Source organism: Pygocentrus nattereri, chromosome 24 (assembly GCF_015220715.1).
Source record: "Pygocentrus nattereri isolate fPygNat1 chromosome 24, fPygNat1.pri, whole genome shotgun sequence".
Taxonomy (NCBI): domain Eukaryota; kingdom Metazoa; phylum Chordata; class Actinopteri; order Characiformes; family Serrasalmidae; genus Pygocentrus; species Pygocentrus nattereri.
In genome coordinates, this window is record NC_051234.1 from 12,565,765 (window position 1) to 12,580,339 (window position 14,575).

A 14,575-nucleotide genomic window follows, 5' to 3' on the forward strand; every position below is an offset into this window, starting at 1 on the left:
ATAGTAATATTATATAATTCAGAATGAATTTTATAAGGGTTTCATGAAAATTCTTATGTAAAACAAACTCAAATAAAACCTAAAAAGTGTATATCTGTACACAGTTCAACTGTTTATGCTTTGTTTTTAACAATATATAAACAAAATCATATTAATATATGTTTCAAAAATGTATTTTAAGTGATTAACACGCGCCAATATTCAGCATTTTGACCGTGTGAAACTAGCTCGTTATCTCTCTCACTATAAGAATAGCAGACTCGATCACGAGTGATAGCTCCTCCTCCAGAACCGACTCTCAGTGTCGTCCCACCGACAGGATTGGTCCGAGCCGCCGCGATGCCAGAGCGTGATTGGCCGCAGGCGGCGTCGCTCAGTTCGTGTGGGCGGGGCTTGTTGCTGAAGGGGAGAAAGGGCCGTTGGAAATGTGGAGCTGAGATATAGACACAGAGACGTAGGGAGAGAGAGAGAGAGGAGCAAATGGAGGAAGAAACGGAGGCGCAGATGGAGCCTCTGTTAACCACAGTGAGCATAAAGTTTTTTATTTACTTCTAAATGTCTCGAAAAGGCTGTTAATCCGGATTAAATATGGTAAAATAACGTCGTTTTAGTGTTTAGCTGAGAGAAAGAGCGCTGAGGGGGAGGGGGAGGAAGGGATGGAAGCAGTTACCTCAGCTTTAATCTGACGAAAAAATCACTTTATAAAGGTTTTTAAGGCCCTTTTAGTGGGTTTTAGGTCTAATGGAGATTAGTCTGGAGTTATAAGGCTGTGCTGGACTCAGAAACGCGGCTGGTATTGTTGTAGAGTTGTTGGCTTCCTAGTCGTTTGCGTCTCAGTCGAACTCTCCGTTCCACCTTAAATGGTGCAGCATTTACACTCTGGCGCCTCAGTTACAGACCGTAAATGCTGCGCCATTTAAGGTGGAACGGAGAGTTCGTGCGAGAAGCTTCGTCCACCTTCGTCGGGAACATGTGTTTAGCAGGAAGTAGAATAGAGATGATGAGTAAGAGTCTGGTGGATCGTTTTTTGGGTAAAAGAACTTACTGACAACTTAAACTGTCCAGTTTTAGGACCCTTCGTTCTCATACGGTCCACTATTGCTCATGAGAACTTATTTGAAGGAGCCATGTTCTTCAGCAGAGCAGCATGTGGAGCTTCCTCAGCCTGGACAAGGATGAACACTTGCCAGACCAAGACTAAGCCTAGACCTAAAAAGATGGTTCTTCAGGGGTTCTTAAAGGGAAAAGTTCTATTTATACCCATGAGTTCAACATAGAGCCATTTCGTGCTTATTGTTTATGGTTCTTTGTAGCACCAAAAAGGGTTCTGCTACTGTTACAAGCTTAACAGTGAAGAACCATTTCACCATGCAGAGAACCATTCCATTTACTAAAGAACCCTAGAAGAATCCTATTTTCTAAGTTGTAGACTAAACAGAGTTTGTGATGGTGAAACAGCATTAAGGAACCAAACTAGACATAGAAACTGAACTAAAAAGTGTATATATGTATATGTGTGTGTGTGTGTGTGTGTGTATATATATATATATATATATATATATATGCGTGTACATATGTTTGTGTGTGTATATATATGTGTATGTGTATATATATATATATATATATATATATGAGTGTACATATGTTTGTGTGTGTATATATATATATGCATGTATATGTATATATATGTGTGTGTGTGTATAAAACAAAACCTTGTATCTCTGTATCTTGTATCTTTACAAGAAAAGGAAAAAAACTACCTTACTTTTAATGTAAATTACTTGCAAACAATTACAAAAATCAAAAATGGAGATGCAAGGTTTTCTTCCGAGAACATCAAGATTTCATTAAAAATAAAGTAGGTTTCCCTCTCCTGTAAATTTACCATTTAGGAGATATGAGGTTTTCATCCCACAACAGCGATATATGTTGGCAAGGAAAATATAAAGTATAAATATATTTATTACATCAAAATGAAAACCATGAAACATGGAAAACTATCTTATATATTTGCCCATTTTTCTTTTTTCTTTGTTGTTTTTTTTTTTGTATATTTTTTTGTATTTTAAATTGAACATGATAAAAGTACTAAAGAGTTCTGACTCTGGAAGTTTCTCTAGAACAGAGCGTTTCACACCAAGCCGCTCTGATACAAAGTTCTTCATGGGTTCTTTAGTAAAGCAAATGGTTCTACATAGAATCATAAACACTCAAAGAATCATTTCATGATTAAAAAGTTCTCTGCATGGTGAAATGGTTCTTCAGGTCTGCAACACATTCTTCCTCAGTCTGAAAAAACATTTCATGATGCAGGGGGCTATTTAATCATGCAAAGGGTTCTTCGTGTTTGTGATTCTATATAGAACCATTTTTTTCTTTACTGAAGAAGCATAATTTTTTAGGAATCTAGAACAGGGCATTTCACACCAAACCACTCTGAATGACACTGTTTACGTCTTCACTGTTTAATTCTGAAATATTGGTGGAGTTCCCCTTGAAGTTACAGACTGTGTTTGAATGTTCCTACTGTCCATTATCTAGCACTTAGCTGTATATACTTTGTTTCTTTCTTGTCAGACTGATATAGATTTGCGTAACATTCAGGGCCCAATTCACTAAAACATTCTTAAGAAAGAACTTCTGAAGGTTCTAAAGACAAATAGTGAGACGTTTGTAGGAACATGAGATAAATGCAGTTCTCAAAATCAGGAAATTCTCAGATCTTCTGTTAAGACAATCTTAATTAGTTCATTAGGATTCTCTCAAGATGATCTTCATTGTTTTCTGATGTTGGCTCTGTTGTGTTTTACAGCTTCCCATAAACAAGATGCATTTTTATTTATATTAACTGTTATTTACGTTATTTAATCCACTCAGAGGAGCATAACAGAGGAAAAACATCAAAATGACAGGAAAAAATCCTCATAAGAGAATTCTACAACCTTTAGTTCCAGCCACATGAGCTGATTGGTGGAGAGGTGTTCTAACTGTGCTGTTATGTCACTGCAACATCACTGGTTTTTCACAAACACCGTATCACTCATCTGAGACGCTGTTGCTAAGCAATGACTTTGCCGGCTGTAGGAGGTGCTTAAACCATTTGAAACCATCTGCTGGCTGTGCAGCGAGGGGGCGGAGCTTGTTACTCTGATGTAGCAACAAGCTGCTTGTTAAGGAACTGCGGTTTGGTGGATGGAACTGCAAACATTAAAACATATTAAACACTTTAGGATTATGTTATTGCTGATAGCAGCACGGCTGTGATGATCTACAATGTGATGATCTGTGATGTTATTTCACGATAAGGCACTCCCTCTCGGGTTCTATTGCTGAAACGATAACTGTGGAGTAAAGAGATGGAGAAAAGAGAGAGAGAGTTGAAGATGAGGAGCAGAGAGAGCGCAGAGTCTGATCAGTTTAGATCATCACTTCGTCAGTACAGCCTGAGACGAGAGTCTGACATGAAATCCAGACCCTTTCAAGTGTTTTCAGAAATAACATTTGTTCTTAGAAATATTGTTACGAAAATAGTTACAAAAAAAATAAGATAATTCATAAGAAGTTTTTGACCGAAAGAATGAGATCGCGAATACGAACGGCGGAAATGAGCTTTCTTCGCAGGGTGGCGGGCTACACACTATTTCATAGGGTGAGGAGCTCGGCCATCCTGGAGGAGCTCTGAGTAGAGCCACTACTCCTCCACATTGAGAGGAGCCAGCTGAGGTGGACGCCTCCCGATGGGGGTGTACCAGGCACGGCCTACTGGGATAAGGCCCCGGGGTCGTCCTAGGACCTGCTGGAGGGATTACATCTCCTAGTTGGCCTGGGAGTGGCTTGGGGTCCTTGGGAATGAGCTGGAGGAAGTTATAGGGGACATGGTCATCTGGGATTTTCTGCTCTCCCAACTGCTACCGTGACCGTTTCTGGACTAAGCAGTGAACGATGATGATGATGATGATGATAATTGTTGATAGTTGATGATGATAGTTTTTTGAACAATAACAATTTTTCAAGTTTAAGATGAAGTTAAGAAAAAAAGATTTTCTTTGACACTTTGAAGAATTAGACCCCAAGTTTCTTAAAAGTTGTAGAAGTGTCTGTTATTAGATGCTGTTAGAATGAATATAGAATGATTGAGTAAATGGATATTAAAGGTTCACAGCATCATTCAGAGATGGAAATGAGCCATCTGTCAGTCAGTCCTGAACACTCAGATGAGTTAATTCATGTTCACTATCAGCAGTTATTGAATTGTGTTCATAGTCACTGATTTAGGGCTCAGTACAATTTTTTTTGTTCATGCCATTTTTTTCTGCCAAGAAGGCCAGAATATCCTCTTTTCTGGCTTGAGGCTCCCTGAGTGTCGTGAGCTGAACAGCCAGTGAATTGTGGTTGTGATGTCACAATGCATAGAGATTTGCTTGTGTCTGATTGGTCTAGCAAATGTACAGGCAGTTGACAAGCTCTGTGTTATTAGGGTAAATTTCCAGATGTTTAAAATCACATCTGTAGACTCTAATTTAAAAATGCAGCTGTTGTGATTTGGTTATTTCACTCTTAAATTGCGACTTTGATATAAAATTATCCTTCAGCCCTGGTGTGATTGTTCACGCAGGCTCAGAACGTGTTTTTTTATTATCACCTTATTTAAGTAACTGCGCACATCCTGGATCCACACACTGTCCATCTCCCACGCTGATGCTCTGTACTCCTCTTAAAGAGCCAAAATCCTATGGTTTTATTCCCTTTTTTCCTCTGAAGTAACACCTGTGTGGTTTTCTTTACCAAAACTCATTTCTACATGATTATTTTCCTTGGTGGTCAGTACTGCGCTGACCCGTCTTGCAGAAGGAAATACCTGATAACTTAAGCATGGAAATCCTAACGTTAAGGTTATTACTAACTTTACTGTTACTAATGTGGTGTTTATAGTAAAATAGAAATACAATGCAGTGGAAGGTATTTGATTAGGTCATGGCGATCCTATTTATGTGAGCATGATGTGCTTATTTATATTTGAATACTTTAAGGTGTTCACATTGCCAGGCTGAAGTGTCTCAAATTCGATTTTGTGCCCTAATGTGACTCAGATCTGATGTTTTCAGGGCTGTGTGGGCGCAAACTAGATATTTTCAAATCCAACCTGAACCACTTTCATATGTTGTCCTAGAACTTAATGTGGTGCTCAGATTGGAATTCATGTGCTTTTTTCCACTGCGGTGCACCATCATTCAGCATTCCCATGGCAGCAGCGCTGAACAGAAGTTAAAGCCTGTAAACTGTGGAAAAGCAGCTCATCTCACCTTTTTACTTATCTTCTCAGCGAAGCGCGTTCTGCTCTTTAGTTTGTGCTGATGATGCACGTGATTCAATCAGGTGACGTTTAAGAGTACGATGTCCTCATGTGGGTCATTTCAGGACGCCGGTTTGTTCACTTTAACGACAAATTTGAATCACTTACCTAAACAAGTGTGAACCATTGTGTCGGAGAGAGCGGATTCGAGCAAGTAATCAGATTTGAGCTTTACTGCATCTGTAAGTCAGATGTTTTCTTGTTCTGATAAAATCCGCTGTTTTAAATCAAGTTTTAGTCTTGGTTCACGTAAATAGTGATGTGGACATTGTTAGCAACCGAGAGGTGAGCTCAGGGGCATTGCCCGGCCAGGAGTACAGCCCCCAATATTCATCAGACTTGAACCTTCTAATGGTCATCATCCATGACTTCATTCAGGGTTCCATTCACCCACCTCACTACTGTGAGGGAGCGTGAGCGAGAGCGTGAGTGAGCGTGAGCGAGAGTGAGCATGAGAGAGAGAGAGTGAGAGTGTTCTGTTAACCATGGAGAAGCTGGAGGAGATGCTGGTGGAGAATCTGGAGGAGAATCTGGTGGAGAAGCTGGTAGCTGGTAAAGTGTGTATCTGATGTGTCTTCCTGTTTGGAAGAAGGTGGTCAGAAACTTGTGTGTGTGTGTGTGTGTGTGTGTGTGTGTGTGTGTGTGTGTGTTTTTTTTTGTTTTTTTTAATCTGTTATTTTCAGATCAAACTGGGCAGCTTTGGCCAGAAGCTGCGTCTGTACCTGCTACACTATTACACAGCTTTTTACACTCTTCCTGTGAATTTTCACCAGGTGCATAATGGGAAATAATCTCAAAGGGAATGTAGCTGCAGTCTCACAGGTAGTGACCCTGTAAGACCCCTAGATTCAGCAGAGTAGTGACACAGTCTTCAGGTGTGAGAGGATCAGACGAAAGTCTGACGGTTGTGTCGCGCTTCATGTCCTTATACTTTTGTCCATATAGTGTCTACATACTACATGGACAAAAGTATTGGAACACCTTCACAAGCTTTTATGAATCCCATTCTAAATCAATAGCCATTAATAAGGAGTTGGTCTCCCTTTGTAGCTCTAATAGCTTCCACTCTTCTGGGAAGCTTCCTATAAGATTTTGGAGAGTGTTTGTGGGGAATTTGTGTCCATTCATCCAGAAGAACATCACACTGGTGATGAGGTCAGACACTGATGATGGACGAGAGGGCATGGCTCACAATCACCGTTCTAGTTCATCCCAAAGGTTTGGATGGGGTTGAGGTTAGGACTCTGTGAGGGTCAGTCAAGTTCTTCCAACCCAAACTCACTCAGTCATGCCTTTATGGAGCTGCTTTGGTCACTGGGGCTCAGTCATGCTGGAATATGAAAGGGTGTTCCCCAAACTGTTTCCACAAAGTTGGAAGCCTATAATTGTCCAAAATGTCTTGGTGCTGAAGCATCAAGATTCCCTTCACTGGCACTAAGGTTTCATGACCAGCCCCTGAAAAACAGCCCCATAGCATCATCCCTCCTCCACCAAACTTTACAGCTGGCCTGTGGGCAGTCAGACAGGTAACGCTCCCACTTTTCACTAATACACTCACAGTTGTTTAGGAATATCTAGGATGTATAAATTTCATGAACTGACTTGTTGGAGCAATTTCAGAACCACACTCACAGCTCAGTGAGCTCTTTAGAACAACCCACTCTATCACTAGGCTGCGTGGCTAGCTGCTTGATTTTATACACCAGTGGCAATGAGACTGAATGAAACCCCTGAATTCAATGATTAGGAGGTGTGTCCTAATACTTGTCCATGTAGTCTGTCCAATCCCATATAAAACCATTAACACTGAAAGAACCATCTGCATGCTTAAATGGTTCTCTGCCTGGTGAAATGGTTCTTCAGACTGGTGGAGAATGTGTTCTGTGTAGCACCAGAAAGGGTTCTTCTATTATTATGATGTCAAGCTTGTCACACCACCACAACCCTTTTTGGTGCTCTATAAAAACCATATACATCCCATTCTCTATCAATCTGAATGACCATTTCACCATACAGAGAACAGTTTAAGCATGCAGATGGTTCTTTGTGTGTTCATGGCTCTGTATAGAATCACTGTCATTGCTAAAGAACCCTTGAAGAACCTTCTTTTTAAGAGTGTAGGCTTCACCCAGTGAGATCTTTGAATGGGACTTGTGAGATTGTGTGTGAGTTTCTTGATTTGGTGGGGTGTCCCTTTGTAGTTTTCTCCATGTCTGGCTCTGCAGAGTGAAAACCGGATTTAGGGATCAGGATAACGGGCCGGAGTTCAGAGCTTACATGTTTGTGCGTATAACAGAGAAAACAGAAGTTGAGACTTAACAGGCGTCATGGCGTCACCGTAACGGGTGTAAACAAAGTTTAACGACCCAGAAACGCTACATTTGTTGTCTGTGCGCTGAGTGCAGGTAGCAGGTCATGCAGGTGAGTTCAGGACAGTCGCCTGCAGGTGTTCAGGTCCAACATCAACACAAAAACATCCCCACGTTACTCAGACTTCCTGACTTCTACAGTCAGGTGTATTAAAGCCTGCAGTAGCACTCATATTTACAGGCTCTGCATGTACCAACACGACCACAGCGCCCTGTTTATTTCCTCTCACACCTTCACATTTGGCCTGCCTTACAGAACAGTGCTGCAGGCCCACTTCACTGCTGTTCTAAACTCAGTACTTAAGGAGAACTGATCTATTTATAGTACACTAATTATTAAATACACTTAAAATGGATCATTTTTCATAAACAAAATGGCATAAACTGATGAGTCTTTTTTTTTCATTGTGTTTGGGTGGAAACTTTGCCTTTTATGCCATATGAATATTATAGAGCTCTTTTTAAATGAAACTATAGAAGAATGAAACTATATACCGCCCCCTAGACTTCCTGTAGTGTGTTTCTGAGGGTCATCTCCATTTACAACGGAGCAAAACATTAGACAACAACAATTGTGTTGAGGGATAAGACTGAAAATTAAAAGTAAACAATTATTAATAAATCATTTAAACATTGGTCATAAATATTTTTATGATGCTCTTATTGTCATGTGCTGCTTTTTATTTTATTTTGTTAGACAGTTAATTGAAGAAGTTCTGGACAAATGGGGCTATTTGGCCTGATTTTCTTTATTTAATATGATGCAGTAGTTTGTATATTGATAAATTTGTTTTTTTTTTTTTAGTTGAGGAGGGTCTTACTTTCTCAAAAACTGCCGCAGAGGGAAGAATTTGAATACCTCTGCTTTAAAACAAAATCATCTTCAAAACAAGCAAATAAAATTGTAAAGAAAAATAATAAAAGTTAAGAACAAACAAATAGGATAAAAAAATTATAATATTACGTATATAATATTTATGTGTATAATAATGGCAGTAATAAAGCTAAATCAGTAAATAACAAGTAATTAAAACATAATTATACACTAACATACATAGTAGGTGCTGAAAATAACTTTGCCATTATGTTGAATGAATAACTGACTCTAAATGTAGACATTGTGATATAAACTGAGTCTGTTCTATAGTTTCTCATTATGGGATGATGATGATGATGATGATGATGATGATAGTGGTGTGTGAGATTGTGATATTGATGTGGTGGTGATATCGTCCAGCCCTGGATCAGTCAGGCAGTGATGGGGGTGAGGCTGGCGTGTGCTGTGATAATGTGGGGATTTAGCGGTGCTGCAGATGGAAGATTACACTGCAGGAAGTTCAGCATTGTTTCCTGTGTGGAGGATCAGCAGGTCTGTGAGCCGCTGATGCGACTCTAGACAAAGAGAGCGGTGAGCTCTGCGTCCTGCTGACTGACACACTATCGTCTCATCGGACCTCCAGGTCAGATCACTGGTAACGCCGTCTGTGATGAAAACGCAGCCGTAGTCGCTGCATCATGGTGTGATGATGATATTTCACTGTTACACTATAAATCACAGCGTGTATGTGTGTGTATATCATTTTTTAACACTGTGTCCATTGACTGTCTACTCCTACCTTGTCGCTCCACCTTGTAGATGTAAAGTCAGAGAAAATAGCTCATCTGCTGCTGCACAGCTTGCGTTGGTCAGCCTCTAGTCCTTCATCAGTGATCACAGGGCGCTGCCCACAGGACGCTGTTGGCTGGATATTTTGTAGTTGGTGGACTATTTTCAGTCCAGCAGCGACTGAGGTGTTTAAAACTCCAGCAGCACTGATGTGTCTGATCCACTCAGTCCAGCACAACACACATTACCACACCACACAGTCAGTATTATTACTGCAGTGCTGAGAATGATCCACCACCCAAATAGTGCTCTGTGAGGGGCCATGAGGCCCTGACCACTGAAGAACAGGGTAAAAGGGGGCTAAGAAATTGTTTCTCTGTGATGTTAATGCATTTAGATTTAGTCCCACTTTACATGTTGTCTGAGTGTTAATGTATCTGAATCTGCAGACAAGCGCGAAGATAGCCTGATGGTCTAGACTCCGTATTGGTGCTTCTGTTCTGTTCTGTGGTGAGCAGACATCACCGGTTCCCGCATCAGTTACTGTGACTGTTCAGACCAAAACTTGTTAAATCTGCTCATTTAATCAGTTGGTTGATTCACTTCCTCTGAAAGTTTCCCTTCCTCATTCCTGACACAAGGTGCTGTTGCATCAGTTGGGCGTTTTTAATGTTCCGGGTGTTCTGTGTTATATGTTGACATAGTGAAGAGGGGGGACTTTAGCCGAGCAGTGGAGACACTACTAAGGATGTTCTTGTCTGCTCTGTATTGATTTGTGCTCTCTGAGTTGATTAGCCCTGTCTGAGCCGCCTTCCGCTCTGCGATGCTGTTCAGGAAGTGCTGGATCCTGCCATCGCACCCCGTCTGTCACCGTGACTTGCTGGTGTGAAGAGCCACTATTCTGGGCGGAGGCACGGTGCATGTAAAGGCAGTTAGTGATGCAGTCCTGAATGGCGTTTTCACTTCGCAAACTGCCTCTGTGTTTTTGGTTTTCACTCTTTCCTGGCATGTGACTCGCACAACAGGAAGTTGTGAGGCGAGCCGGCAGTGAGCAGGTGGCCTGGAGAGGATGAGACCCATGGCTGGTCTGTGGTGTTTACAGACAAAACAGAGTGTGCAGTTTAATTTCCTGCTAACTGCGTTTGTCAGGCCTGCACCAGTTTCCACGGTTGTCTCTCATATGACCTGGCAGGAACCTGCAGGATCGCATTTAATGCATTTTTCAGCAAATAAACTGCAGTTGTGTTGTTCAGAGTTCACCACACTCAGGCAAGTCAAACCGCACCAGATCTGGATTCCCCCAATCTGCACCAGATTCACATTCCACTAAAACTTTACCGGATCCAGATTTTTACTACAACCGCACCAGAATAACATTTCAGCAACCTGTACCGAAATCAGATTCCCTTAAAATACACTATAAATACAATTCTTTACACATGTCTTCTGAGTTTATATGGAATGTTGAAGGATAATGGTGGAAAATCTGGGGGACTCTTTTGCCTCAAAGCGCCCTGAATGTATCCCTCCACTATGAATGGAGTTTAAGTTCTCTAAACTATCATTAAACAGTGTCTTCAGTCATTAGGCAGTGAATTCATAACCATTCCATGTAGTAACTTTCTCTGAGGGAGCTTTTAGAAGTGGACGTCTGGTTCCCAGACTTGGTAAATTTCTCTAGAATGGAGAACCGCTCTGAACGGGTCTGTTTACGTCTTAAAGAATGTTGTTGGAATGCTGCACACAGCTGGAGGAATGTGTGGTGATTTAGTTGTGCGGTCTGCATCAGCAGCATGTTTGTCGGTGGAGCCTGTAGAGGGAATCTGAGTGTGTCTATGAGCTCAGAGGGCTGTCTGGTGTCATTCCATTTCTGTTGGAGCCCCCCCAGCTCCCCCTTCTTCTCCCTGCTCCTTTTATCACCTCTCTGTGATAAAAATAACCTCTATACTTGGGTCTGCTTGAGCCAGTCTGACCCAGCGGCGCTCAGCAGGGAATGTGCGGACCCTCGCTGTGAGCGGCTCTTTCCACATGTTCTGCTCCTCGGATCTTCTCTGCGCTGTCTCTGTCATGGAAGCACGGAGGGAGCGAGTCGGATCACATGTTGAGTCTGCGTCACTAAGAGGATCCACCTTCTCCTTGGCTTTAGTCTTCACTCCCCCACCCCCCCTCCCTACGTGTGTGCGGCTGCTGGAGTTCTGGAGTTCTTGAACCATGTTCCGTTGAGTTCTCACGGCACAGAGTAATGCAGGACTTCTGGGGAGACGTTGTGAGGAACACTAAAGGACCGTCCATTTTCTTCGTACATGTCTGACCCCAGTTCTGTCTGTGTTTCTGCTCAGGGTTTGTTTATCACTGCAGGAGTCTTCACTGTGTATGTTACAGTTCTGATCCTGATGATATTCTCATACACACTGACCTGTGTGGAGTTCGGGGACTTTTCCTTTACCTTGAAATCTGAAATTTTTCAATTTTCCTTTTTACCTGCGCAGGTTTAGTTTAGTCTAAAGCAGCTCTGTGCCCGGATTATTGTAGTTTAAACATTTTCACTAGTTTTTTTTATTTTACTTTTGGTTTTAGTTTTAGAATGAATCATTTTAGTTGTTATTTTCCAAAAAAGTTTTATTTTAGTTTTACTAGTAATTATGTTGTTTTGGTCAATTTTGCAATTATACTTTTTTGATTTAGTTGATTATTTTCATGTTTTTGAAATGTCATTTTTATTTATTACAGTTAACGAGCACATTTTACTGCTAATAATGGCTCCAGTAAACTGTAATAACCTTGTTCTGTGCCAATGGGGTGGGAGATGTGACAGAAATATCATATTGCGATACTTAGACATTTTCATGATGCATAATATTTTGCAGTATTTTGACAAAAATGTCACATTTAAAATTTTTATTCACCTTTTCACATAAAGCTGTGCAGTAAATCCAGTTAAACAATCACATTTGTCACGATAATTATGAATGATCATATTTTTCAGCTGTCTCTGATGCTTTGTGTATAATCATTTTCAGCTCTCAGCTTTATGCTTATTCTGATGTGTGAAGAGCAGCTTTAGTCTAAATAATATCAGACAGTTTAATATACTGCTGTTGAAACCACATGTACTGAAACAGACGGGCAGTTAAAAACAACGTAGTCAGTCTGTAATAGTATTTCTCATTTTGTAAGAATATTGAGATTATTAAGTTATTTCCAGACATTTTGCTTGTTGTAAGTCACTCTAATAGCACATAATTAGTTTTATTTTGAGCATCATTTCTAAAAAAATAGGTGATATTATGTGTCAGCACTGCAGCAGTTTCACTAGATACAGTGATTAAAAAAGTTGTGATGAAAAAATTCTGACTTATAACTTCCAGCTCTAACATGTATAGAGGGCAGCACTGAGTAATGTTTGTGTATTTGATACCTATTTAGCAAGTTCTATTGTTTTTAGCATGTATGCTAGCAGAGTGAGTGTTTGTATTTTATATTTCACGACTTTTCACAAATCTGTGGGACAATAGACGTGTGTGCAGTGTTGATTCCACAGTGAAGCTACAGTGATCATAGCTAACGTGGAGGCTAATCAGCCAGTTTGGCCAGTATAGAATTTCCCTTTAAAGCAGCACTATGCAGGATTTTGGGGATTTGCCCCCTCTAGTGGAAATATGTAGCTGCGCACAATTCAAAGAGAACTCTGTGTAAACTTGGTGAAGAAGCGTCTCTGAGGATGAGAGTGAATTATCTATGAGTATGATGTTGATTCTGAGATCATTTGAAGCCGAAACATCAAGCCGGACCTCCTTTTAGAGTCAGTTTGTGATGTTAATACGTAAAGACATATGAGGTCATGTGAAAAACTTGACATCTTTGACTTTTAAATTATTATTTCAGGCGTTACAGATGACTCACAGTTAGGGCTGCCACAAACGATTATTTTTATAGTCGACTGATCACTGATTATTTTTTTTATGATTAGTCGACTAATCAGATCTTACGTTAATTGAATATAAAACATACAGCTTATCGCACTAGAATGTAGCTGCTATTATTTAACCATCATTAGATTTCAGCTATATGCTAACTAAAAATAAAAACAATTAAGATCATAGTTCATTAAACCTTTAATGAAATATGCAGCTTCTTGCAACAAACAATTATTTAACTGTTTAGCATAAAGTGTAAACAACTGTAAAATAAGGATAAGGCACTGGCTTAAACAACACAAAAACAAATACATTAATAAAGAAATGATTTTTTTTTTAGGTTTTTCTTTCTTTCATTTGTCTCTGGCATCAAACTTAGCTGCATTTAAATCAAATTAGGTAGGTACCTGAAACTAAGGAATTATTCACAAAAATAAAGTTTTGGTCTCACTGACTCAAATATAACAAAAGTGCATTTTGTGCTCAGTGCTCACAACTGCATTCAACTTACTACACTCTGACTATACAATCCCAAACTGCACAAGGCTCTTGTTCATAGACAGGAAAGTTAGCATTTCCACATGTCTTGGAGAAAGGCTTGCTCTCTTTTGAGAGCAGATGTTCCCTGCTGCAGAGAAAATCCGCTCTGATGGGGTGGAGGTTGCAGGGATGCACAGAAAAGATTTAGATAGCTTTGACAGCATGGGGAAACGCCCCTCATTTTCATTCCACCATTGGAGAGGATCATCCTTTTTGGAGAGTGGGGCCTCTCCAAAGTACAGCCGAACTTCACTTATCACAACTTGGACCTTTCGGTACTCCTCAGATTCTCTATTTTCATTTTCACTTTGACTGTCTGTGTCAGACTGAAGGAGGGTTTCCAGAGCACTCTTTCTATCTGAACTATTGGCCCTCTGCAGTTTTGCATCCTGTTTCCCAGTTGTTTTTGCTTCTTTGACAGCAAGCACTTCAACACTCCCCTGCAGTCTGACGCCATCTTCAGGAGTCAAATGCTCCAGCTTTCTGTGTCTGGTGTCCGAAGCAGCTGCAATAATAACTCGATTTTTTTTGTCTGCTGAAATAGTGGAAAGACTCCCCCATCTCTGTGTTATCCCTTTTTCTACATTGGTAATGAAATGTTTTCCTGAGCTTGTCTCAAATTGGCTTTGGTGTACTGCCTTTGACCACCTGTGGAAGACCTGAAATGGTTGTGTACTGCTGTCCACTAAGGTAAACTGTAGCAGTCTCAAAAGGTGCCAACCCTTGCTTCAGTTCTTCAAGCAGCTCCCACTGCTGTGCATGTAGCTGGCTTTGTAACAAAGCTGTCCAT

General features: G+C 40.6%; 1 protein-coding gene across 5 annotated transcripts in view; it reads left to right on the forward strand.

Moving 5' to 3' along the window:
- The first annotated feature begins 421 nt into the window (after positions 1 to 421).
- The window catches only part of slc4a7 (solute carrier family 4 member 7), a 92,169-nt gene continuing 78,015 nt past the window's right edge, over positions 422 to 14,575 (forward strand). For all 5 annotated transcript variants that reach the window (XR_005129592.1, XM_037534124.1, XM_037534123.1 and 2 more), the window contains exon 1: positions 422 to 525. Coding sequence is in view for 4 of the 5 variants with exons in the window: in XM_037534124.1 (XP_037390021.1) it covers positions 481 to 525 (45 nt within the window). In the remaining variant the exon portion in view is untranslated. The remainder of the gene's footprint in view (positions 526 to 14,575) is intronic.